The sequence below is a fragment of the Chroicocephalus ridibundus genome, chromosome 2 (assembly GCF_963924245.1).
Source record: "Chroicocephalus ridibundus chromosome 2, bChrRid1.1, whole genome shotgun sequence".
Taxonomy (NCBI): domain Eukaryota; kingdom Metazoa; phylum Chordata; class Aves; order Charadriiformes; family Laridae; genus Chroicocephalus; species Chroicocephalus ridibundus.
Window position 1 is genome coordinate 124,752,057 of NC_086285.1, and position 25,164 is coordinate 124,777,220.

At 36.0% G+C, this 25,164-nt stretch overlaps 1 protein-coding gene across 3 annotated transcripts in view; it reads left to right on the forward strand.

Moving 5' to 3' along the window:
* Positions 1-25,164, forward strand: part of SNTG1 (syntrophin gamma 1) — a 357,236-nt gene that overhangs the window by 238,063 nt on the left and 94,009 nt on the right. For all 3 annotated transcript variants that reach the window (XM_063326848.1, XM_063326847.1, XM_063326849.1), the window contains 3 exons: positions 891-973; positions 4,481-4,611; positions 10,113-10,242. In XM_063326848.1, coding sequence (XP_063182918.1) covers positions 891-973; positions 4,481-4,611; positions 10,113-10,242 — 344 coding nt within the window. The remainder of the gene's footprint in view (positions 1-890; positions 974-4,480; positions 4,612-10,112; positions 10,243-25,164) is intronic.

The following is a 25,164-nucleotide window of genomic DNA, read 5'->3' on the forward strand; positions in this document are numbered from 1 at the left end:
GCCCCATGAGAGACGTATGGAGGCAGCTGTCTTCCTTTAATTATATTAAATTGTAAGTGTGGGTGCATAATTATAGACAGTTGCAGCATATCTAAGCGTATTTATATGTTGGCCTTTTGTCACTGCTGCTTTCCTTCTGCTTCTTGCTCCTAAGAGGGTAAAATGAATTGCTTAATTTTTAAGCAACAAAACAATAAATGTTTGATTTCAATGCTTTTAGCCTTTTAAGTTAGAAGGAATTAAATAAATTAAATTATTAAATAATTCTTTATACAATCATTTGTTGAAATACTGTCTTTATTTTTTGCCTAGGTATTAAATTCTGGTGAGACAAGAAAAAATTTAGAACACCATATTCTAAAATAAAAATGTATCCCAGTACACTTGTCTCTTTTATGGAAGGTTGTGATACCAGAGTGTACCCCGAATAACGTACACAAACATACATTTGCCTCAATCCTATCATGTTACTTCTGAGTTGTAGCACTATGATTTCCTAAACTGTTACAAGAACAGCTTGAACTGTAAACTTCATCAAGACTAACAAAAGTATTATCTTACTAGTTCCTTCAAGTGAAAACCCAGTGAGGAGGTACACACTTTCATTTTATTGTCAAATTTGCAAAAACCTTTGGGTTTTTTTTCTCACTAAACAGATTATTAACTCTTTTAAGCAAAGCACCAAGGGAGGGACTCTTGGGACTCTACTCAGTTTAAAAAAGGCACTCAAATCAGAAGACAGATACTGGCTGAATGGAGAAAGTAAATGAAAGTCAGACATGACATGGGGGAAGGGGAATACATATATACAAACAAAAATTTGAATAATAGCATTATAGATTAATGAAGATTAATGAAGATTTTTTTTTGTGTAATCATGTTTTCATTAGGTGCCCCCAGTGACCAAAGCAGTGGCACATCCTCTCCCCTGTGTGACAGTGGTTTGCATCTCAACTACCATCCCAACAACACGGTATAAGCTTATATTTCTTTGATGGAATTACACAGAAGAATAATAATACTATAATAGCTAAGTGGAAGTAATTAATAAAGGACAGCAACATGGGAGGAGCTCTAATTAATATTGGAGATAAACAGTTCCACAGGGGGGCAAAAGAGTTGCCAGATATTATGGCTGTGAATTAAACTATGAGGAATTATACCAGCTGAGATTGTGCCTTGATAGATATGATTACTGTTTTTATCTGGGCAATAGGGATTTTGTGAAAGTTTTTTCTTCTAGATTATTTTCAGATATTCTTCTAGATTATCTATTATTTAACATAGGTACTAAAATTATTAAAATTAAAATATATTGTCGTGGTTTAACCCCAGACAGCAACTAAGTACTGCACAGCTGCTCCCTCGCTCCCCCCTGGTGGGATGGGGAAGAGAACTGTAAAAGTGAGAAAACTTGTGGGTTGAGATAAAGATACTTCAATAGATAAGGCAAAAGCCATGAGCACAAGCAAAGCACAACAAGGAATTCATTCACTGCTTCCCATCAGCAGGCAGATGTTCATCCATCTCCAGGAAAGCAGGGCTCCATCACATGTAATGGGTACTTGGGAAGACAAACGCCTTAACTCCGACGGTCACCCCCTTCCCCCAGCGTTATATAGTGAGCATGACGTTACATGGTATGGAATATCCCTTTGGTCAGTTGGGGTCATCTGTCCTGGCTGTGTCCCCTCCCACGTTCTTTTACACCCCCATGTGAGAAGCAGAAAAGGCCTTGAGTCTGTGCAAGCACTGCTCAGCAGGAAGTAAAACATCCCTGTATTATCAACACTGTTTTCATCACAAATCCAAAACACAGCCCCATACTTGCTACTATGAAGAAAATAACTCTACCCCAGACAAAACCAGCACATATATCTAAAGAAAAAGTAGAAAACTTTTTCAGAATTTTTTTCCATTATTTTATTTCATTCATTACCTAAAACTTTTGGCAAAGGATGGTTTAGGTGCATTTTTTTGACTGTTTTTAAGGTCAGAGCACTTTACTTCTAGTAACTTACACTTAAAATCTTACTGAAGAATGATAGCACTATGGAGAAAAGTCTCTTTAGGCTGAAATGCTACAGATGTCTGATCATATTTTTAGTAAAAGATACCTTTGAAGTGCAGTAACAATTTTCTTAGTCAGGAAATGCAGTTTTTCCATTGTTTTATATAGTTCTAAAGGGGTTTTTGCTGTATATTTGGCTTTCCCATAGGTGAAAATACTGAGATAAAATAAAAAGCACTGAATAAATAAACCAATGTACTGCATAATTATTACAAATATATTAAAAAAAAACAAAAAGTAAGCACTGTTCAGTAGACTTTGCTGGTTTTAATTTCTGGCTTGTTTTATTATTTCATACTTCACTGATAAAGGTTTTAAATAGGAGCCCAGAGACTTAAAAATGAATAGCACAGATTTTAAACCTGATTATAATCTGGAAAACCTTTAGATTTGATACACTTTCATGGCAGCTGGAATTTGTAAAAATTGGATAAAAACAGTAAAATTGGTGACTTAATACAGGTTGATAATATATATATATAAATACCTAGTGCAAAAACATCAGAAGCAGACTTATCTAAACAGTCTATATATGTATGCATTGCAGCAGATCCTAAAATGATTTTACTGGCCATTTCATATCTAACTCTGCTTTTAGGATAAAAACCATGCTTCCATTAGAGAATCCTATTTCTGCAGGTGTCGAAACTGACCTAAATTATCTACAGTTTCTATTTGAACTGATAATAATTTACTGAAACTGAGTTTTTCTCTCAGTTTAAATAATACAATCAGACGTCGTGATTCTATAGTTCACCCTAAATTAAATTCTTCTGCTGAAGACTAGGATGTGGTTCTTATCTCAGATGTCCCCTTGTAATGCGAATAGAATGCTTCATAAAACCAAATAAGACATCTGTATGAATTCCTAAATTATGTGCAACTCTCATGTCATGGTCCTTCCTTTTTCTCAGAAAATTCTCTAGAATGCATTATGACTTATGGTTATAGTCTATTTCTTAATTAATAGCCTTGGTGATTCACATGAAGGAGACTTCTGATTCAGAAATTGGAGTAGACAGGACCGGTTTTGGTCTTTTGCCTACAATTCAGTGTTATGCAGGCTAAAGGTAGGGTGAGCATTTCTGTTGCAGACAGTTCTAGGCTTACGGTTTGCATATAAAGTTTTTGCCTCATTTCAGCTCTTTCCTCAAGTTTAATCACAGCTGAGAAAAGGTTCCTGAAAGCAGATAGAAAAGGTTAAAAATTCAAAACAATGTTTAAAACAATGTCCTAGCTTAGTCTTCCTAGCCAATCATTTAGTTATTTGGATGAAATCTATGAAATGTTTCTTCAGAGATTCAAGGTTTTAAATAAGTGAATCTACTTACGAAAAACCTTCTGTTCAGCTAAATTGATGTTCGTAGTGATCTTTTATTTTATATACATAAAAGATATATGAACTTATAAGTAAAAGGAAAATGCTTTATAATTCCATAGATCTTACACAAAAATCACACTCTAAAAAATACAAGGTGTTCTCAATTTTTGTAGTATTTATTTTATGGAAGATATGGGTAAAAAAAAATATGAAGTCTGAGATTAAAACATTGTAAATGATGCAGGATCAGCAAGTACAATTTTACTGATATAGTAGAAGTACTACATACATTTCAGTGAGAATCATGCTTCTTCAGAAAAATAACATCAATACTAGCACTGTTTTGTAACGCATTTTATACAGAAGGGAACAACTGTTGGATTTTTAAAAATAAATGTTGATCATTTCACTTTTTATAAGCATTTCTCATCCAAATTCTATAAAAATACTGGTGAAATTAGACTGTAGATAATTAAATACTCATTCTGTAGATATGATCATAGACATGATAAAGTTCAGTTTTCATATAAGTAATGTCTTGTGTAAATAGGTAAAATTAAAATGTTCATTGTAAGCATGTAATTTTTGACTAAAAAAATGTCGTCATATGTTAAATCCCATTCACAATTAACAGGTTTTGAGATGATGTCATTAGAATAATGTATGTAAACATGTTGGTGCCACAGGAAACAACTGAATTATGGTTGTATAGCGAATAATTTAGAGATCATCTTTATTCAGGGTACAGGTATAAAACTAGTGGCGGATGATGTGATACGCAGTAAATATTCATGACTAGTCATTTCAAAAAAAGGACACAATCTATTTTCCCTCGGTTTTTAGAATATTGTTCCTCACACTCACTCTAAGCATATTGATGTTGAGGTTCATATAGATTTGTTTTATTTGTGAGAAAAAGTGAAGAATCTCTCCAGTGCTAGCTAAAACTGATGACAAATGATTTGGGGAAAGTGGAACACGATGCCAAATGAAATATAAAATCTTTGAAGTCTATCTCTCTCTTTTCAAATCTGCTGAGTGCTTATAATGAAGCCCAAAACTGAGAAGGACCTTTTAATGTTTTTCAGGATACATTATCATGTTCCTCATGGCCAGCATCCCCAGGACTTAGATGGGAAAAAAGGTGGTGCGATCTCCGATTAATTCCACTTCTTCATTCACGGTTTTCCCAATACCTTCCAGGATCAGATTTGTGCAGGTAAAGAAGTTCAGAAAGTTGAAACTTGACTTCTTGGTGGACAGATAGATGTCTTAGGGAGTTGCCTTGTTAGAGGAAGGGCATTATTAGTTCTACCGCAGCTGTCAGAGACATGAAACATAGGAGCTTTCATAAAGGTCTATCTAGGTCCACCTCGGCCCATGTTCTGCTCTGACGTCAGCCAGGACCAGGTGTATGGGGAAGACATGTGATCCTCCTACTTGCATCTAGTGGTCAGCACATTTTCTCATTTTGAGATTGCATGTAGGTCGTCATATTTAATAACTGTTAATGCTCCTGTGCTCAAAAACTTCTTTGAAAGCTGTTTTTTTAATAGCTTTTTTTCTAATGCACTGTGGCATTGAGCTCTGCAATGTAATTACATTTTTAAAATGTACTTCTTTTTGTTTGCATTAAATCTCTCACCTGATAACTTCAGTGGGGAAAATAATCTTGTTTGGGAGCAGCAAGGGCTGGCTGCCCCATGGGGAAGGCAAGACAAGAGCAGAAGGTGGCAGCGAGGCTGGACGAGGCAGTGTCCATGCAGACAAGGGCCCCATCCCACTGTCCCTGGGGGAGTAGCAGAGCAGGCCTAGGGCTGGTCTTCAGATGAATCCATCATGGTAAAGCGGGGCTCAGGTCAGGCTGAGAATTCACCCCACAGGTCAGGTCCGAATCAGTGGGATACATGTCCAGGCACAGACATAGCTGCAACCAAACTCTGGTGAGGACCAAAGGCAAGAGCCTGAGTTCATACTCAGCTACTAAGTGAAGGGGGAGCCAGCCCCCCCTACCCTCAAGCTTTTTCACAGCAGCCTGATCTCACATCCCACGGCCATACCATGGCAGAGCTGGCCTCAAGCACAGGCAGCCAGGCACCCGGGAGGAGGAAGAGGGGGAAGAGGGTGGAGTCTGGGCCCTGATGCTTGTATCAAGGGAAATGCTAAATAAGCATTCTTGATTTACGTTTTTATAACTTCAGATAACTGTCTTCTGTTTTCCAGTTTGAAGGATCCCTATTGTTATCTCCTTTTAGGGAAACCCTTCCGTAGGTCTGGTTATCCTTGCTGTTCTCTCTGTTGCTTTTGTAATTCTAACATATCTTCTATGAAACAAGGTGATCAGGACTGCAAAGAGGATCCCTCTTGATTTTTAATAAAACATAACGATGTTTTCCCTTTTTTCTCTGTTCTTGTCTAATACTTTGTAATAGCCTTTTAACTGTCACTGAGCGCTAAGGTGATGGTTTTCAGAGAGTTGTTTGTAGTAACTCTTGCATTTCTTTCCTCAGTGTTTATAGCTACAATAAGGTTCTTTATTGCTTTCATATAGCTAAGGTTATTTTTTCTTATCTGTGTTACTTTGCATTTGTTAACATTGAATTTGTTAACATTGAACTAAAAAAATTCTGTGAGTTACAGCATGTAAGTTGTTAACTGGAGGACAGCTGTCTACAGTTATAGAGCGTGTTTCTCCATTACTTCCTCTTCTAACCCATCAGAAACATTAACTCTTAAAACAAGCACAAGGGACTTATTTGTGAGGCTGTGAGGCCTGATTAACTGAAATAAACTCTGGCTTTCCTGTGTAGCCTTCTTGTCTGCCAGCTGAGATGTGTGAGTCTGGGAAGAATAGTGTGTTATGCTATACCCTGATGGCTCATGAGGCATTAGCGGTTTAAATTTCCTGTTCTTCCATTCAAATACGTGTAAAAGTACCCAATTAATACAGAAAAAGCTTCATTAATATTTCTGGAATGGGTACTACAGTCAAGTGATACCATCTGCCCCCAGGGGTGGGTTTATGATCTCCCCCAGAAACTACAGAAAGAGGAATCATCATAGAATACCAGGTTGGAAGGAACCTCAAGGATCACGTGGTCCAACCTTTCTTGGCAAAAGCATGGTCTAGACAAGATGGCCCAGCACCCTGTCCAGCTGAATGTTGTGAGTGTGTACAGTGATGGGGAATCCGCCTCTTCCCTGGGGAGATTATTCCAATGGCTGATTTTTCTCATTGTGGAAAATTTTCCCCTTGTGTCCAATCGGAATCTCCCTTGGCGTAGCTTGTACCCATTACCCCGTGTCTTTCCATGTGACTTCTTGTAAAAAGAAGAAGCTGAAAAGAAGAGCTGAAATTAAAGCAGGTTAGGCAATAGTCGTTTCACCACTACATAACTCTACAGCTAAAAACAGCCTGCAGCTTTTGACTGGTAATAGCAAAATCATATTTGCATGGCTGCATGATCCTTTTTCTATTAAGGAACAATGGCTGGTCCAGGGAGTCAAGGTGTAAACCAAAGGCTACAACGGTTTATTGGCTGAACTGAAAGGGAACAGGATATAGTCACCAGAGAGGCAGGAGGGTTTTTATTAAATTCTGTGAAAACCTTCAGCTCGGTGTTCAACAATGGTTGAAATAGAAATAATTAAGAGCACGAAGCAGAAAGGGCCTAAAATCATAACAGTCAAATCTGAGATCTGTTCTGCTGTATACTTCAGATAAGATATTGAACTGAGTAGAACTACTCACATGGAAAATTAGGACATATTCAACTATTCATAGATCTAGGGTTTTAAAATTTAGTCTTCTGTATCAATAAAACACAAGTTTAAAGTGAAGCTTATAGAACTTGTACGTTACAGAGAAAGACTTTTAGGTAGTAATGTTATTCCTGAGATTTGAATTTCCAGAAAGTAAATTTAAAAGTATATTCATATAAAACAAAATACCTGAATTCATACTCAAACTGTGAATAACTACTCTGATAATTTTCTCCTTGTGTCCTTCTGTGATGCCTAACGTGAGGAAGTAAGAGGAAGGAAACAAAAATGCAGTGTAAATATGAGAGAGGAAGAGTGGTTTTCTTCAAAAAAGCATAGAACCGACCTTTTAAGTTGCTAGCAAGACAGTTTATAAGAGTCTTTTAAATTAGCGTAAACATTCCAAAATGTGACTGCCTCTCAAAATTTCTTCTGGGACAAAGGTAGATAATTTTTAAAAAAGATTGTTATAAAGAGCAACATTAAGGAAAGGATATTGAAAATAATATAAGAAAGGAAGATCAAATGGAATTTAATTAATTCAATTTTATGTAGTTCATATTTGCAAGTCTCTTTTCACTGTAGACTAGCACAGAAATACATCATATCCTTGTCACATACACTGTTATGCTTCATAATTGTATTCTAGCTTTTCTAGTAGGATGCTTGAGACACATGAATTCCAGAGGGTATTAATATAAAATTCCAGAGGGCATTCAGGTTAATCTTGGAAAGCTTATTAATTTCAAATATAACTCTTGAGTTCCAGAAGGCACAGAACCTGAGAAGTGTAGTTGAATAAGAATTCATCTGGTCTTAACTTTTTTGCTGGTTTATAAAGTGATTGATCTACTATTTGTTCTATTTAATACAAAACACGTATTTAATACATTATTTTTTTTCAGATTTTTGTGGTAGTATGGACTTTGACTAGTAGATTAATTCAAGAAAATACTAATGCAATAATCTAAGGTTAAGGATATATACTGCCCAGGCACATTCAGAAGTAATTTATTAGGTAGTATTGTATCCTATAATATGTGTTTATTGATACTTGGGCAAGAACATTATGGATGAATGGTTTTGTGTTTGCACAGATCAAACACCTAAGAAGAGTAGGAACAGTCTGATGCCCCAAATGCATCAGATCCACTGTGTTTGTAATGTAAGGGAAATTTTTCCATCAGGAATGACTCTGGAACATATTGGGGTTTCTTTGCTCATGCAGGTTAGTGTCACACGTTAATAGATTTCTTGGATTCCTAATTTGGTGTACAATAGGCTGAGCAGAAAGAAGGGGAGTCATGAAAATAATGCTATTTCTCTTAAAACATGTAGTAAAAAAATTTGTCTGAGCATCATGTTACACTCATTATGTAAAGGCTTAGTTAGAATTTTATTCTGGAAGAAATTACTATTTATATCTATAGCCGTTTAAAATAAAGGATATAGTAAGCAAATGCTTAGCTATATTACCTGAAGATGCTTTGAATAAATCTTCATCAAAAAATTTACTTGAATTATTGTGAAAATGAGTCATTGAAAGAAGTAGCTCTCAGTTTGTACCTTTATATTTTAAGGAAGAATCACTACCCGTGTGAATAGGCAACTAAACTGATAAGTTAGCTGATGGATTTAGATAAAACACGGGCCTCTGCATGATCATATTAGGATAGATAAGCCTTTTTCTCCTCTAAGAGCTAGTTCTCATGATGGGACTCTCAAAGCAAAGGCATGGCTCTAATTCATTTTTAATGCTTCTAACTGAAGGAAAAGCCTCCACTTGACACAGATACAGCAAAGACCTTTATGGTAGAGACAGATACTATCTCTACATTCTACACAACTAGAATATAATTTCAAGAGGTAAAAAACCCAGCCTCTGCAGAATGGGTGTCTGTCCTGAGATATCAGAAACTGTCATCAGTGGCACTCAGTTTTACACTGAAGATAGCACTCACTTTGCCTGAGCCATTCTCAAAGAATCTAAATGATGTACGTAATTTTAAATCATGAATTGATCATTAACGGATGGGTTTGTAGCTGAACGCCAGCGGTGGAACTTGGTATTCTCTGTATGTTTAGTAATCTCTTACTCTGGATTATGGATTAATATTGAGGTTTTTTGTTTCTGAAGCCGGAGACCTGTGAGCCTTCCAAAGGCTGTTAGCCAAGAAGGCTATTTACTGAAGAAACTAAGTTTGCTACTACTTTAGCATCTGAAAGTTTTCTCTTGTCCTATAGTTGCTCAGCACTCAGCTGTGGAAAGTCAGTCTATAATGCATTACAGATTACTGCGTAGGTGCTCAGATTGTCATTGGATGTCTCTTGGCATTCCAGTGTATTTTGCTAATGATACAGAATTCAGAAACACAATTGGAAAAATCATTAATGCTACCTGATTGATTTTGAATTCTCCATCTTTTCTACCAGTAGTTTAGAAGATGATCAAAACTCTGTAACCAAGAGCAGCCAACAAGGGGTATTCAGACAGGAATCTTACCATATTTAAACAAGGTATTAGAAAAATGAAACAAAAGTTGTTGAGAAAAAGTTCCTGTAATCCACTTAATTTCTCAAATGATTGCCTACAGTGTCCAACGCACACTTTCCTTCTCTGTGATCTGCAGTATTAAAGTATTAACTCTCTGGTATGCATCAGCTATTTCACTTGTTTAGCTTCCGAAGTCACACAGTGTTGGTAAAGGTTCTGTGGAGCTAGCCTATGGAATTTTTTAATAGCTTTACGGAAACTTAATGTAGTCTGAGTTGACCTTTTAGCATGATCTTTTTAATATGTCAGGTATTTACAAAACAGGAAAACCAGCAATTTATCAGCGTTCAGTGGCTGACCTTCATTGCAGTTGAAAGAAAAGCATTTCTACAAGTATTGTTAAGATGATATGCTAGAACAGATGAAGTTTTCTTCTGACCTGATCTGTTATGACATGTCTATAGGCAAAATGCGTTCCAAGTAATTGCTGTGGATGGGGTTTGCAGTGGAATAATTCAGTGTCTCTCTGCTGAAGACTGTATCGACTGGCTACAAGCAATAGCGAGTAACATTTCCAACCTCACAAAGCACAATGTAAGTATGGATCCAAGTAAGCCAGAAGGTTTCCCAATCATATTTGATTATAACTGTCATAAAAGCCTAATGGGTTCACACAGAGAATTATCTGCATATAAACAATGCTTGAGGCTGTCTGAGAGAAGTCAACTCAAGTTTGTCATCAAATCAGACTTTGTGAGAAATCATTGAATGGGAAAATATTCTCCCCTAGAGTCATATAGTTCACTTCATTGCTATCAGAGTTATTCGCTTCTTAGCAATACCAGCTAGCATTAGAAACAAAGACCAGACACACAGGAGAAAGCCAGGTGTGATGGGTAACATATAAAAGCAAAACATTTCTTGGTAGTTTGAGAAAGCACATCTGTATGAAGACTGGTGTAATCAGATCTGAATTACATAGTAGGTCTGTTAGGTATCGTTTACCTTAAGGAGAATGGCAAGGTGCTTCTGTGTTACAGATACAGATGTGTTTGTTATCAACACAGATTAAATGCATTTATGCTTCATGCACTGTACTTCTATGATCTGATCCTGTGTGATAGATATCTCTTTTAATTGAAGCAAGAATAAATGTTATGCAAAAGTTTTGCCAAACTACTAGTCAGTTCAACTAGCAAGTCTTCTGGACCTGCCTAGGATATGTTTCGCATTTGATAGATGACACATAGCTTTTCCTGTGGAAGTCTATATGATACCTTTCCTGTTTTTCCTCAAAAAATTCAGAACACATGGGTAACTCCGTTATTTTGAGTTGAGTTATAAGAAGGAAACCCTTGAGGATTTAATTTATGTTCCCTCAGAATTCCTTAAATCTGCTGTAGCCTCCCAAACCTGCCTCTGAATTTGCTTTTGTTTCAAATACAGGGAACACATTGAAGGAAGCTGTATTTCTTGGAGATTTATATTCAAGATGCAAAACTGTGTTCCATCTGGCAGCAATATGTAAAAGTCATTGTATTATAAAAATGTGACAGACATGAATTCATCCACCATCTGCAAGCTTCCATGCAGTAGAAGCCGACTTTATGTCTATTTATTCATCCTTACAATGCTGTTGCTGTACAGAACCTTTCTTGTCTCATTAGGCGTCCTGAAGGTGCTGATTTTTAGTCTTGCCATCTTTAGTTCAGACTGTTAAAGATTCTTCCTACCTAAAGTAGTGTATTTGTTTACCTATAGCAGTAGATAGATGCACCTAGATTTTATCTGATAATGTTTTATGTAGCTCTGATGAGACTATAATTACGGTTTATTAGCGTAACTTGAATTTCGGTAATGCACTGTTTAAGTCATATATTCTCAGTGTTTTAAAAATAGGTACAGTTTATAATTCTACACTAGTTTCTATACAGTACAGAAACAATGTATATGGTGTTTTATAAGATGGAAATAGTAAATTATACAACTATTATGCCAATATTTGTGTTTACTTTATCCTGAAGACATCCTATAAAGTAACTGTGGGATTTAGGGCTTATTACAACTTTCCGTGAATCTATTTTTAGAGCTTTCCTAATGGTTCATATTCCATATGAATTTATGGAAGTCAATGACACTGCCTTTTCTGTAATATACTTTTCTTTTAAATTGTCAGTTGCCAGAAAGAATTAGTTATTTGACAACATATGTGGTAAGTGAATATAAGCAACATTAGGAACACAGAGGGAAAAAAAGCCAAACCGTTGCTCAGAACAATGATTAGATGTGATTAGAACTCCCTATATTTTCTTCTTTTACAAGATGGTTATTGACATATATATATACTGTTGATGTTAGCATTTTTCCTCTGAGACAGGCGTTTGCTCTCACTCATTCTCCCTTACTGTGGCATCCAGTACCAAAGAAACAAAAATAACGTAGGACTTTATTTGAACTTTTCGACAAATTTACTTTAGTTGCAATTAACTTCTTATTTCTGTATAGAGGTTATGGAAAATAGTTTGTTTCATTTAAATACGGTCTAGTTCATTTACATGATCTTTCTCACATCTACCTTTTGAAAAAGAAGGAAGCAGATGAAAACAAGAAAGACTATAAAAACTAATTTTTTTTTTTTTCTGAAAGCATTTCCTTTTCTAGTATGTCAAGTACTCTGTAGATTAGGGTGGGATTTATCTTGCCTCACTTTAGATGTCTCAAAGTAGAATGTCCTAAGAGCAATCTTTATGATTTACTTTCAACATCTATTTTATGATGAGATTAATTCCCTCAGGACATGTCTTTCTTTCCTTTGACTCGTAAGAGACCCTAGGGTCGTGAGTTCAAACCTCGATACCTAAAGAGATATGTATATTCTGTCACTGGTGTCTTTGAGGAGATGAAGACGGTTTCTCTGAATAAATCTGCCAAAGAACTGCCTGGATATTTTGATGAAAGGCCTAACCAGAAAATCTGAATTATTTTACTTTTCCACACACAAGCTGGCTGAAAAAAAAATCATCTGATGGTTCAAACCCCACAAATGTGTGTGGTAAGAACAGGGTTTTCTCTCCCTATGCATCTTACAGTTGTGAAATATGAGTCCCTTGCTCCAAAATCTCATGTTTCAGTCTATAGTTCAATAAAATTTTTATAAGGATAATGTCAAAATCTCTTCTGTCGTGATCTAATATGTCCACATCTGACACAAAGGTGGTTTTACTCAATTGCAGAATCATCTTTGTAACCTACCAAAGAGAGTAAGATAATAAAAAGGCAGGAACAGAAACAAAACCAAAATGTCTTGACATCATCATCCTTGAAAGGCAGTGTTGCTAACTGAATATATGTAATGGAGGCTGGAAGGTGGTGACCGCAGGCAAACACATTTTGCCTGCAGGGGTTAGACTATCACTCATTATACAGTGTGAGATAAAACTTGTATTATTATTGAACAAGATAGTTACAGTTTTAATGCAGAGATATAGAAAATTATATTCTGACTATTACAGAAGAGATTAAAAAAAATCAGTATGCTGACTGATCTGGTTGATTTCATTTCAAATTTTCATCAAAAGACAGACTTCAGGTATTCACTCTTTTTCTTTGTATTCAGTAAATTAGAACTAGTGTTCCGCAGTGTTTGTGGAATACTGAGAGTGATAACACTAATTTTCATTTCTTTAGCTCCCCAGAAACCATGGAAAGATCACATGTGAGATTAAACACATCACTTTAAAATTACAAAACATGAATTGACTATAAATTGTTAAGTAACAAAAATGCATACTATAGAAGTGCATTATTGAAAGTGACTTAATACCGCACTATAATTGATGATGTGATGAATCCATAAAGACCATTCATTTCTGAAGATGTATTCCTCTCCAACTGGAGTCACTTGAGCTGCATCTGTGTTAAAAATTCATCAGTTTTAGCAGTAGTCTTAAAACTCAGAGGGGTTATGTTAAACCCGAAGTTTAGTCTAAGCAATACTGAAAATAAAGTTCGCGTGCTGAAATCTGAATATGTTAAATTGAACCTAGACTTGGGAACACTAATTCCTCTATGAACTGATGAGGTAGAAAAGGGTTTTACCTCTTTTTGTTGCCGGTTTGGATGGCAGGCCGAAGACCATTAGAAAGGGAACAAGCTGCTGCCTCCACCTTTTCTTACTCATGCTGCAAATAGGAATTTCAGTTCTGCTGTTCCAATTCAGCTGTGAACTATTGGCCTTTCCATAAAGTTTTAAACTCTATTAATTTCAGTGGTAATTAGTACTGATTTCTATTCTTTACCATCAGTTTTCTTAAGGAATTTTATGATGACAGAATACAATAGGTCACATAACTTTTAAAAAACCTGTGCTCTGGAAGAGTCTAAGAAAATACTCCAAAATCGTGTGGTCTATAAAGATCCACCTGTTGCCATCACATCCCTAATTGGTGCAGTTTTCAAGGGACTCGAAGGCAAAATTTTTAATGGCTTCAGAAAGGACAAGATTTTTCCCAAGGTCTTTTTCAAACTTGGTTCAACTGAAAATTATTTCAGTGCCACAATATTCTATTCAAGTGCTGCCAAAATAATATTAGAAAAGAAAAGAAGAAAAGAAAAGAAAAGAAAAGAAAAGAAAAGAAAAGAAAAGAAAAGAAAAGAAAAGAAAAGAAAAGAAAAGAAAAGAAAAGAAAAGAAAAGAAAAGAAAAGAAAAGAAAAGAAAAGAAAAGAAAAGAAAAGAAAAGAAAAGAAAAGAAAAGAAAAGAAAAGAAAAAAAGAAGCTCTAGGTCTTCATAACAAAAGAATAATAAAAAAATACATTGCAGTTAGCATCTTCTGGGATATAGCTTAATAGAGTCTTTGGGGATTTATCCTCCCGACTCAATATTTTTCACTGTCTCCCATTGCTTTCTCTGTGGCAGATTTTTATATAGTGAGTGCAATGATACTTCTTTTCCCTTTCCTCTTCCATCATTTCCTTGGGAGACACTGCAGCAATTGCACATTTATGCTTCTTACCTTGAAGCTAGCACTTACAGAGGAGAAACAACATGAACTTCATCAGACAGGAATGACAGGCAACTGAGGTAAGGTTGCCAAGCAGGAAGTGACAAAAAGTTAGTTTTAAATTTATCTTAAGAATGCCCATAAGATCTTGCAAGATTTAGTTCATGGTAACTTTGCTTTATTCCATCATGTTAAATTTTCTGTGTAAAATAGCATGTATCTATGAAATTAATGAGGCACACATATGTTAATGGTGGAAGCATGGCAGTAGCATGAAAGCAGTAGGAGTAAGAGGTCTACAAACTGAGTATGAGTTTGGCACAATGTATGTGTTTTCCTGAACTTAAGCCTTTATTTAGAACAAAATTCAAAAGTTCAATTGAAATCATAACTTCGGTCATATACTTAAAATGTAATGCATAATGAAAGAAACTGCTACTAAGTTTCACTGATGAAAAGAGAATAATACCTAATCTTTACAATGCTGAAGTTTGGGTAATTGTTTAGGGATTCTGTAAGTCACTAGGTAGAGGAAAACAATACAAAACAGGAGAAGAAAACTCAATTAGAATAATATGATCTGTTCCACTTGTGGGAAGAATAAAATACCACAGGACTACATTCAGTGTTTAGTAAGTTATTGAAATAAATTAGTAGTACATGTCTCATTTTTCTGGTGGGTGCTACCACCAGTAAGAACATACTGTGGAATGTTATATTACATCAATAAATCAATGTCACTCATAAGAAGTGAACAGATTTCACATTTCAATTTTTTAGGTGAAATACCACGGCAGACCATCAGGGTGCTCTGATGTTAGTAATTTTGGAGTTTTCAGGGATTTTATGCTCTTAGATGCCCTGTGAATTGTGTATTACAACAATATTTAAGTTTTTGTTGGTTACTAAGCTATGCATGTTTGGAGCAAATCCAAAAAAGATCAACATTAGTATCAAACCTCATACAGTGGCATATTCTGTAGTAGTGCAAAAGGCAAATACTGTCTATAATTAAAAGTTGAAAACCTTGTAAAATGAAGACCAAAACAACAGAAGATTATAGGAAGTCTTCAAAGTATTACCAATAGAATAATTTTTAAATATATAATTTACTTTTCCCAATACAGAACTACTCAGATAAATTGTGCGTTATCAAATAAATGTATGTTCAACTGTTTTTTAAGCAGTATTAGGCATTTATGTGCTTACAAAGTTCTGACGCTTTGATTTTTTGTTCTGCATCCCATTCTAGACCTTGTAAAGGGAAGCCTGTAGATCTATTCATTCCAACACTGGTATTTAGGTCTCTATACAAACATTTAAAACTCAGAACTGGGTATGCTTGTAACAACACTTATAAATACTTAAAGGGTGGGTGTCAGGAAGATGGGGCCAGGCTCTTTTCAGTGGTGCCTGGCAACAGGACAAGAGGTAACAGACACAAACATAAGCATAGGAAGTTCCACCTAAACATGAGGAGGAACTTCTTTCCTTTGAGGGTGGCAGAGCACTGGCACAGGCTGCCCGGAGAGGTGGTGGAGTCTCCGTCTCTGGAGATATTCAAAACCCGCCTGGACGCGTTCCTGTGCCACCTGCTGTAGGTGACCCTGCTCTGGCAGGGGGGTTGGACTGGATGATCTCCAGAGGTCCCTTCCAACCCTACCATTCTGTAATTCTGTGATACTGCTGCCATTTTTTTTCCCTATATGGTTCTCTTAAGGCACATAGATCTAAGTGAATAAATGTCAGTGCAGCATCAAAATTACATAAATCAAAACTATCCTATTTTTCCTCCCTTTTGTAATGTGGAATGTTACCAGCCTGACATCAAAAATCACATCTGTTTGTATGTCACTGTTATCAAGTTTTACATATGGCCTCGTCTCATATTAACTTACATTTTGGGCAATTTCCTGCAGGTCTTATTTTACTAACTTGTTGCCTTTACCTTGTTGACTGAAGAATCGTGGGATATTTCACATCCTCTTGGGTGTACTGATTTTGCTGCAAAGAAAAGTTAAGTCTTGCCAAACTGTATTGACATTGCCCCAGTGTGTTTCATCTGCACTTTTATAATGTACCTGAGTTTAAAGGATAATGTCCATCATGTGGCAGTTCAGGAAAACAGTGCAAGAAAATAATATTTCCTCAAGAAATATATCTTCCAGACTGTTTCTTCCAGAATACTCCCTTTATCTGGGAAACTTGTAGCAAGGAACTTCTGTCTTCATAGTTGGAGCATTTGCTATGACATATTCTGATTATGGTGACAGCACTCATTAAGACGTGCAGTCTTGCAGTCTTGATTTGGAATGTACATTGTAAACTTCAATTAGTCATGATAGCTTTTCAAATGAAATAAAATTGCCTTTCTGTACCAAACTTCTCCCAAATGTTAAACCTATTAATGCTATTTTTAATAATATCTTTGCAGTTTTACTGTACATAGCATCACCAGTCTTGCAATGGTCAATGATACCTAATAAAAATATTACCGTCTGTATTGCTATAAATTGCTACTATACAGTTCTAAAATACAATTGGAGAGAAATTATGTCCTTAGAGACAGTAAAATCAAAATCCCTTCTTTATAAATATTCTACAAACAGAAGAATCACAGTTTACCTGTTAAATATAAGCCTTAAAAAAGAAAGCCACATTATCACAGAGAATATTTTTGCATTTTTTATATGGGCTGTAATACAGCAAAGGATCCCTGCACTTTATCTGATTCATCCAATTTTGTATGGAGTCAAATTAAATTGTAGCCTTGCACTGGTATTTAAATCAAAGCAAAACGTCAGAATATTCAATACATCTTTAATCTATGTAGGATTTATATTAGGCTCTGAGACTTTCTCTTCCTTCATTACATTATTATTGAAGGTTTAAGTTGACACAATATAATAAAGACTATAATCTGTTTAGTTACGAGACTCTTTGGAGGGATGTCACACTTTCTCTCAACATCCCACCCTGCTGAAAGGTTGCAAGAAACCTGTAATTAGGAAAAAAAAATAGGAAAAAAAAAATCTTCATTGATTTAAAATGGCAAAGAAACAATGACAAGAATAAAGGAGGTAGGAGCAGTCTGACTGGGGACACAGGTAAACCACTTGGCTTTTGCAGAGAGGTAGCACATGGAAAAAGAAAGTACTTATTATAAGTTGACCTTTCCTGCCAAAATGCCAAGCTGCCCTTTCAGTAGCAGTGGGAGACTTCCAGCTACTTTAACCTAGTTTTTGTTGTGCAGTAAACTGTTCAATATTCCACAATTGGCTTATTTTAAGCGAGAGTGTGTTGAAAGTAGCTGTTGAAACAGCAACTGTGAACTGGGAGGCTAGGCAATAATAACCTCCTTTTTTTTATACCTCCTCTTTCCTGTCTTAAAAAACCCCCACAGTCATGAAAGTAATTATTTGTATTTTAAAGCAAGGTTAGCTTGTTTTCACATGCCTTTCCTCTTAGTCACTTTTAAAATATATTTCTAAAAAGTGCTTACATCAAAAGTTTTGCATTTGTTCCACAACCAATTAAAAGAAAGAAAGAAAAAAAAAGAAGTAAAATAATTGAAATGCACTCAAAAAGCCATAAAACACCTTAGGGAATACATTATTAGTAGGCTAATGTGTTGAAAGCACTTTCTCCATTTGGTTTTCTTGCTTCATAAAGTGCCGTAGACATCCAGTGCGTTCAGGTAGTGCACAGCTTGTGTTCGCCTGAGGAAGAGAACGGACTTGGAGGAAAAGGCAGAGGGCTGGGGAGAGAGAAAACAGGAATGTCAGTCATTCCAGGACAGTTTCAAGAGGCTGGGGCAGACAAGCCCAGTTGACGGGAAACGGGTGAAACAACAAATGAACACTAGGCACAATGTGCTGCAGAGGAAATGAGCCCCAAATGATTTGGAATCGCCATTTCTCTGCTAACAAAAGGTATTATGAAGCACTGTGACAGGTTTCTTATCTCCTAAAAATACTTTGCATAGTTAAATAGCAGGCGTCTGTGGGGAAAGTCTGAAATTATAGCCATGCTGATTGCCTGTGTGGGCATCAACATGATTACAGCGTTGTTTGGTTTGGGTTTTTTTTCACCATTTTGTTTATTTCAGAAAATGAGGTAATTACATACAAAACTTATTTCATTAAGGTCATGAAGTCAAGCTTGAAAAATTGAGAACGAAGCACCTTGTTTCATTCTCATTTCCCAATGCATGGTGCTCTGTGATTTACTGCACTGAAGAAGTATTAATTTGCTTTGGAGATTTTCACCTTTTTGAACTGTTTATAATGACCGTATGAGAGGTTTCTCTCCTCTCCTCTCCTCTCCTCTCCCCTCTCCCCTCCTCTCCTCCCCCTCCCCTCCTCTCCTCCCCCTCCCCTTCCCCTTTCCCTTTCCCTTTCCCTTTCCCTTTCCCTTTCCCTTTCCCTTTCCCTTTCCCTTTCCCTTTCCCTTTCCCTTTCCCTTTCCCTTTCCCTTTCCCTTTCCCTTTCCCTTTCCCTTTCCTTAGCAATTTTACAGGCTGAAAAATGTGTTTTCCTAATTGTGCCAATGAGGAGCTGTAGTACAGTGAAATGAAGGAAAATTTTCTTTGCTGCATTTATGCAATCACTTGAGACAACTTTGGACTTAAATAACCCTAACTTACTTAGAAAGTTAACATAAAGCACACCTTCCATTGAATCCTTTGCAGTCACCTGATTTTCCACCCTTTCTGGTAGTGTTTCAGGTTAGGAATTGTTATTGATAATGAATGAAAATATTTAGTTTAAATAGTTTTCTTGAATTAATTTAGGAACTTGCTGGCAAAGGATGGATAAAAACAGATTTTGGGGGGAACGCAGCTGCCTTAAACATGAGGTGCTTTTTGCTTTTCTGTATTTGTCCTAATTCTTCAACAAAAATAACTTTGAACTTTGGTAATAAGTGAAACAGAGGTCCCAAAGATGCAGTGTTCTTCATAGAATCCTGAATTTCATCAGGGTTATTTCACACTGGGGAAAGAAACAGTATGAGATCATAGAATTAAACCCTATCATTAAGACTAAGGGAAAAAAAGAAATAAACTGCTTTAAAGTTATGTGTGTGTGTGTGTGTATGTAGATATACATACAAATATGTATACAGAGAATAACATTTAAAAGATGTCAAATGTTAAGAAGGAAAGTATATTAGATCTGTAAAAAACATATAAAACAATTTTTTGTTGCTTCATTTCTTTCTGAAATCAAACCTGCAATCCTTTGCTGTATGGAATAATGTCTCAGAAGGTATTAATCACATATATTCAATTGATATTGAATATTTTTATATTTGATGCAGGTAATCAATTCTTTTTTTCCCAGTTTTGCTTCTTTATAAGCCAATTATCAGTTATGCGTGGGTAGTCTGTCAAGAGAGCACTTCATGACTAAAGCATACCTGCTGGGTTCCTAAATTCTATTTTGCTATGAGCTCTCCTGTGATAGGAAAAGTGGTTGCTAATTTTTAGATATAGAGAATGAGGAAATCATAAAACACTTCTGGAAAGGAGGCAACCAGGTAGTTAAAGAATGCCTGTTCATCTCACCTGTGACTACTTAATGGTTCAGTATCATAAAATACTACATAAAATGCAGCTGGGAAAGAACCATGATGCATGGTAATCCTTACACTTGCTTTTATCTATATTAGCAGAAAGATGATGGAAGGTCAAAGCAGATACACAATTTAGCTCTTTAACATGATTAATTCCAGTTTTATTCATGATGCTACTTTTTGAATGTCATAAGACAAATTTTATTTCCATTTTGAATTACTGATAGATACTCTATTACCAGAGTGATGCACTGAAACCGTATAGAAGATCAGTAAAAAGTATTTTTGTAGTCCTTTTTGTCAGTAATACACTGACCATTTAAATAACAGGATAAAGTGATTTTTTTCTTTAGATCAGATTGTTGAGAGTTAGATTTGAATATGTGCAACTAATCTATGTAGGGGTGATTTATTTGCATGTTTCATAGGTTTCCTGTTTGTACAGACAAGGAGTCTTAATAAAAAGCAGAGTAAAATAATATATGTCCAGATTCCAAAAATGTTTATAAGTTTATCGGTGAATGATCATGCAAACTTATGGCAGTTTTCTCCAGGGAAGAATCTGTCACCTGCCTAGCAGAAAATATTGTTTTCATTGTGTTTATTTCCTAAGGTAATTTTGTAAGGTAATAAAAACTATGAAAAACTTCCTATGGCGTGTCAACATGCTGCAGCTTCTCACATAATTCAGCTGATTTAACATTGTCAAAGGAGTTTTAGCAGTTCTTCTTTTCTGGTATCTGATTGCCAAGGAACTAGACTTCTCTTTTTTGTAATTACTTTTTTGTAAAAGCATAGGAGTTCAGACTAATTTAGCTACATTAAGTGATCTCACAGAAATGTTAGTTGTTCATTCCTGAGAAGGCAAGATCCTCTCCACCCAAACTCCCTACTTAGTCAATGGATAGAAGAAAATGTCTTTAAGACTTGAAGAAAGTGAACCAGTCCTCCTAACTTGGTCACTTACTTCTATCCCATTAACTATATAAAGAATGCAAACGTCTCCAGAGGGTAATTCAATCTCCTTGAATTAAGTATCTCTCTCTCCCACTTCTAATAGGAAATGGCAAGAGGGTAGTTTAGCGTAATGGCTTACAGGTAGGAAGAGTCACCCTGACATGAGAGACAGGAGCTCTCTATGCTACTCAGCCTTCGGGCCTGGTGACATCTGTCTCACCCCTGGCCAAAGGATGTCCGGAGACAGAGCAGGGCTGAGGCTCTGCTCCCCCTTCCAGAGACTGTTCTCTTAGCTATCCATTGAGCCACATGTAAAATTCACACCCATGCTGTTTAGCAGGAGGCAGGGCTCTCATCCAGGCTATGCAGCAGGATTCATCCAGTAGGAGTATTGCTGAAGTGCAGCAGACACATGCTTATCTTCTGCAGCCTGAGTACCGTATGTCCGATATCGCGGGTGGGTTCTCTGGTATTGGCTACCGTGACCAAATTGGACGGAGACACTTCACTCCCTATACTACAGTGCAGCTTTTATTTTTGCAGATTTTTTAACCCAACTCAGTTCACAAGTCTCATAAACAGTGCAATCCCCCAACTAAAAGGCTTGAAATGTAGGGTGGATATACAGGAAGGAAGAGAAAAGTCAGCACAAATTTCTGCAGCCAGGTTTGCCATGAAAGAGAAAGATCAGCAAAATCCAGCCTCATATAGATGTCTTCAGATGAGCAGCTTGGGATTTTCTATATTTGTGAATGTTGTAGTCAGACAAGCCTTTACCATTTTCCCTTCTTCTGTTTTCTTAAATCTTCCTTTGCAATCCACAAAAGTTTTAAAAACTAACAAGAATGTCTCTCAGGATTTGAGATCAAATTAAAATCCATGCTTCTTGAGATGCTCTCACATCACAGGAGGTGTTCCCCACTATTTTGGAGTGCTGAGGCTTCTTAATTTGTGGTATAATTATTACTGCAAAACTAGCCCACATTGCTTTGGGGAAGCCAGGTTGATGCAAAATATTTTTTTTTTCTTTATGAGCAATGGACTTGGGCATTGCTGTATAAAGGGTGTAAATGAAAATATGTGTTGTTTTCCTTTTCCTTTTTGCCTTCCCGTTCATTGTGGCTGCTAATTTCCTTTCCCAGGTGCAGATGTACCTGGGGAAAATAATTAGCCTTATTATTGTACAGGGAAAATACAACTTTTACTGGACATTTCTAGATATATGTTTGCTTAATATCTCTTCACTGGAATACCAACCTACAGCTGCCATGTAGATTTAGAAGAACTCCTAGCATCCATTGTATCGCTTTACTATTCTATTCGGAAAGAAGAAAATATTCCTTTTCTCATACATCCATTATAGAAAAGATAAACTGAGGGTTCCCGTTCATGGAAGAGGAGGAAGGTAATTAAAATGTTATAGAAGCAAAATGATCGAATGATCTAAACTTTCTCTAGAAGGGAGAATAAATGAAAAGTTTAATTCTCCAAACTTTTGGTAAGGTTGACTTTATTGGCAAATGTCCACGGAATTGTGGACATTAATTATTTTAATTATGACCATTCATGAAGAAAGGTACTGCCAAAGAGACAAAAGAAACTGACACTCAGACACCTGTTTTTCTGTTTCAGATTCCCTTTTTCCCGTACTAATGATATTAGTCACTTCCATGAAGTATTCTGAGTGTCGCAAAGATTTTTCTCCTTGTGAGTTTTTCTGAAGTACTCCAGATGTATGCGAAGACAAACTTGGAGTTTGTTATTGTAAGAGGAGTCATGGGAATGCAAATGCAAATATGAAGCAAATCTTGAAGGACACTAGCTTTATAATTATTAAATACTATACAAGTGAGAAACGACCACATAGGTCTTTAGGCTTTCGGCACTGAGCAGTGTCATTCAACTCTATATACTTTGCTGTACTGCACTTGTTAGAGGGAGTGAATATATTCTTTTTACCACTTGTTTTGCTCTTTGCCAGGCAGAAAAACCCAAGCTACTCATAAACTTGTATTTTAATAGTGTGTGCATTCTATTTAAATGTTTGCCTTATTTTGTAATGGTAGCAATATTAATTTTAAAGGTTGGGTTTGTTGGTTTTTTTACATCATAAATAGGGTTTTTCACAGGAAGAAATATCTCCTTAGGCTGACACAACCCCTGTGGAGTTGTGGAGCTAAACATTCTTTTTCAGTTCCTCTTTAAATAATTGATAAATTATAGTCTGTATGCGTGTTTAACATCAGAATTATTTCCTTTTGCACCAGATTAACATAAATGGATCTTGATATTGCTGTATAAACATAATCTATAAATTTTAAAATACTATAACAAACAAAATTCTAAAAGGCTAATGACAAGCTGTTTTGAACAGATTATTTTTAAAGTTATTTGCCTAATGAGATAGTCAGTATACCTCTCCTGACTATTTAGCAAAGTATGCCTGCACTTTAATTAAGCTAGCTACTTTTGCTGCAGCCGTATGGAACACATTAATTTACCAAACAGTAACCATAAACAGCATTTTCATCTCAAAATGTAATGAGCAGCTGTCAAAAAAATATAGTGCCTAGGTTTGGATAGCAACTAGAACTCTCTGGGCTTTGAGATGGTTCTACCAGTAAATTAAGTAGCCATTCACATAGCTGGATAGGTTGCAGGCCAAACCTAGCTTAAAGCAATTATAGCTGTCTGACCTCTATTTAGTCTTCTGATCCAAAACCCGCTTCCCATTACCTTTGTAAGTTCATAGAACAAGTCACAGCTTATGCATTTTATGCTTACCTTTTTTTTTTTAACCCTGAAGATAGACTCACAGAAACTTGCCACTTGCTCCTGGTTCTAATACCATTCATTCTTTACAATGGAGTGACTTAGAAGGCAGTTTGCATCTTGACCAAGTCACCAGCAAATAATTAAAAAATCAACTTGCTGCATTATTGGTCTTCTTAGCTCCATTGGCCATGTTGTTTTTATCTGATCAGAAATACAACTCTCAGGCATGTTGTTTTCTATTGGATTTGAACAGATAAGAAACCTTTAGCTCCAGAAACATCAACCTTTCAGCTTAAAGATATCTTACATTTTTGCATGTTGGTTTCTTCTACCCCAAGCATTAGAAGATAAGAACAGTTAATACTGATAATGGGATTATTTTCACCACCACCAGTCTTTTGATCAGTCTGTCATTAGCTTCTTAGCAGTTCTTTATATTGTTTGTGTCTGTTGCTCTGTTTACTGCTGTTATTTCAAGAGTATTTCCTGTAGAGCACAGGGGCGTCTACCAATACATTGTTACCAGTACAAAGAACTTTTTTAAAATTTTCATATATGAATACTTGTATAATCAAAAGTCAACAGGTAGCTGTATTTTCTGTAAGATGCATACTCTACTAGTCCACTGGAAAGAAAAGAAAAGAAAGTGCAATAAGGGCATGGCTGAATAATGAACTCTTCATTAACCTAAACCAGAGGAAAGAAATAGCAGAGTAGGATTTGTTGCTAAGGGTGGGCTTGTGCAGTATCCCATGAGTGTGTAGAACCAGGAAGGTGGTAGGGTGAGATGAGGTTTCCTTAGCTGGGAAACAGTAAGGGTGAAAAGAAATAATTTTGACATACACCAGTGATAACAGAGAGGCCAAGGGAAGGGTTGGTTCACTGCATATTGAAAAGAAAAATATTGGTAGACAACGACAAAAAAGTAAAAGTATTGAATGCTCTTTTGGATCAGAATTTACTCAAAAAATCAGTTGTCAACAGATGATTGTCACCATTTGTAAGCGTGGCACAATCTTGAACAATGTCAGAATACGTTAAAAACCAGACAGGAGACTAGTTATATATTAATGAGAAGAATTTTAAAAATAAACATTCTCTGTAATTACAACTGTGTCCTTATTACATTACTCCTAAGCTACAATAGATTGAACTTCTGTTCTGAATCCATTTTCTGAGTACAGAAATTTTCTACATATACAATACTA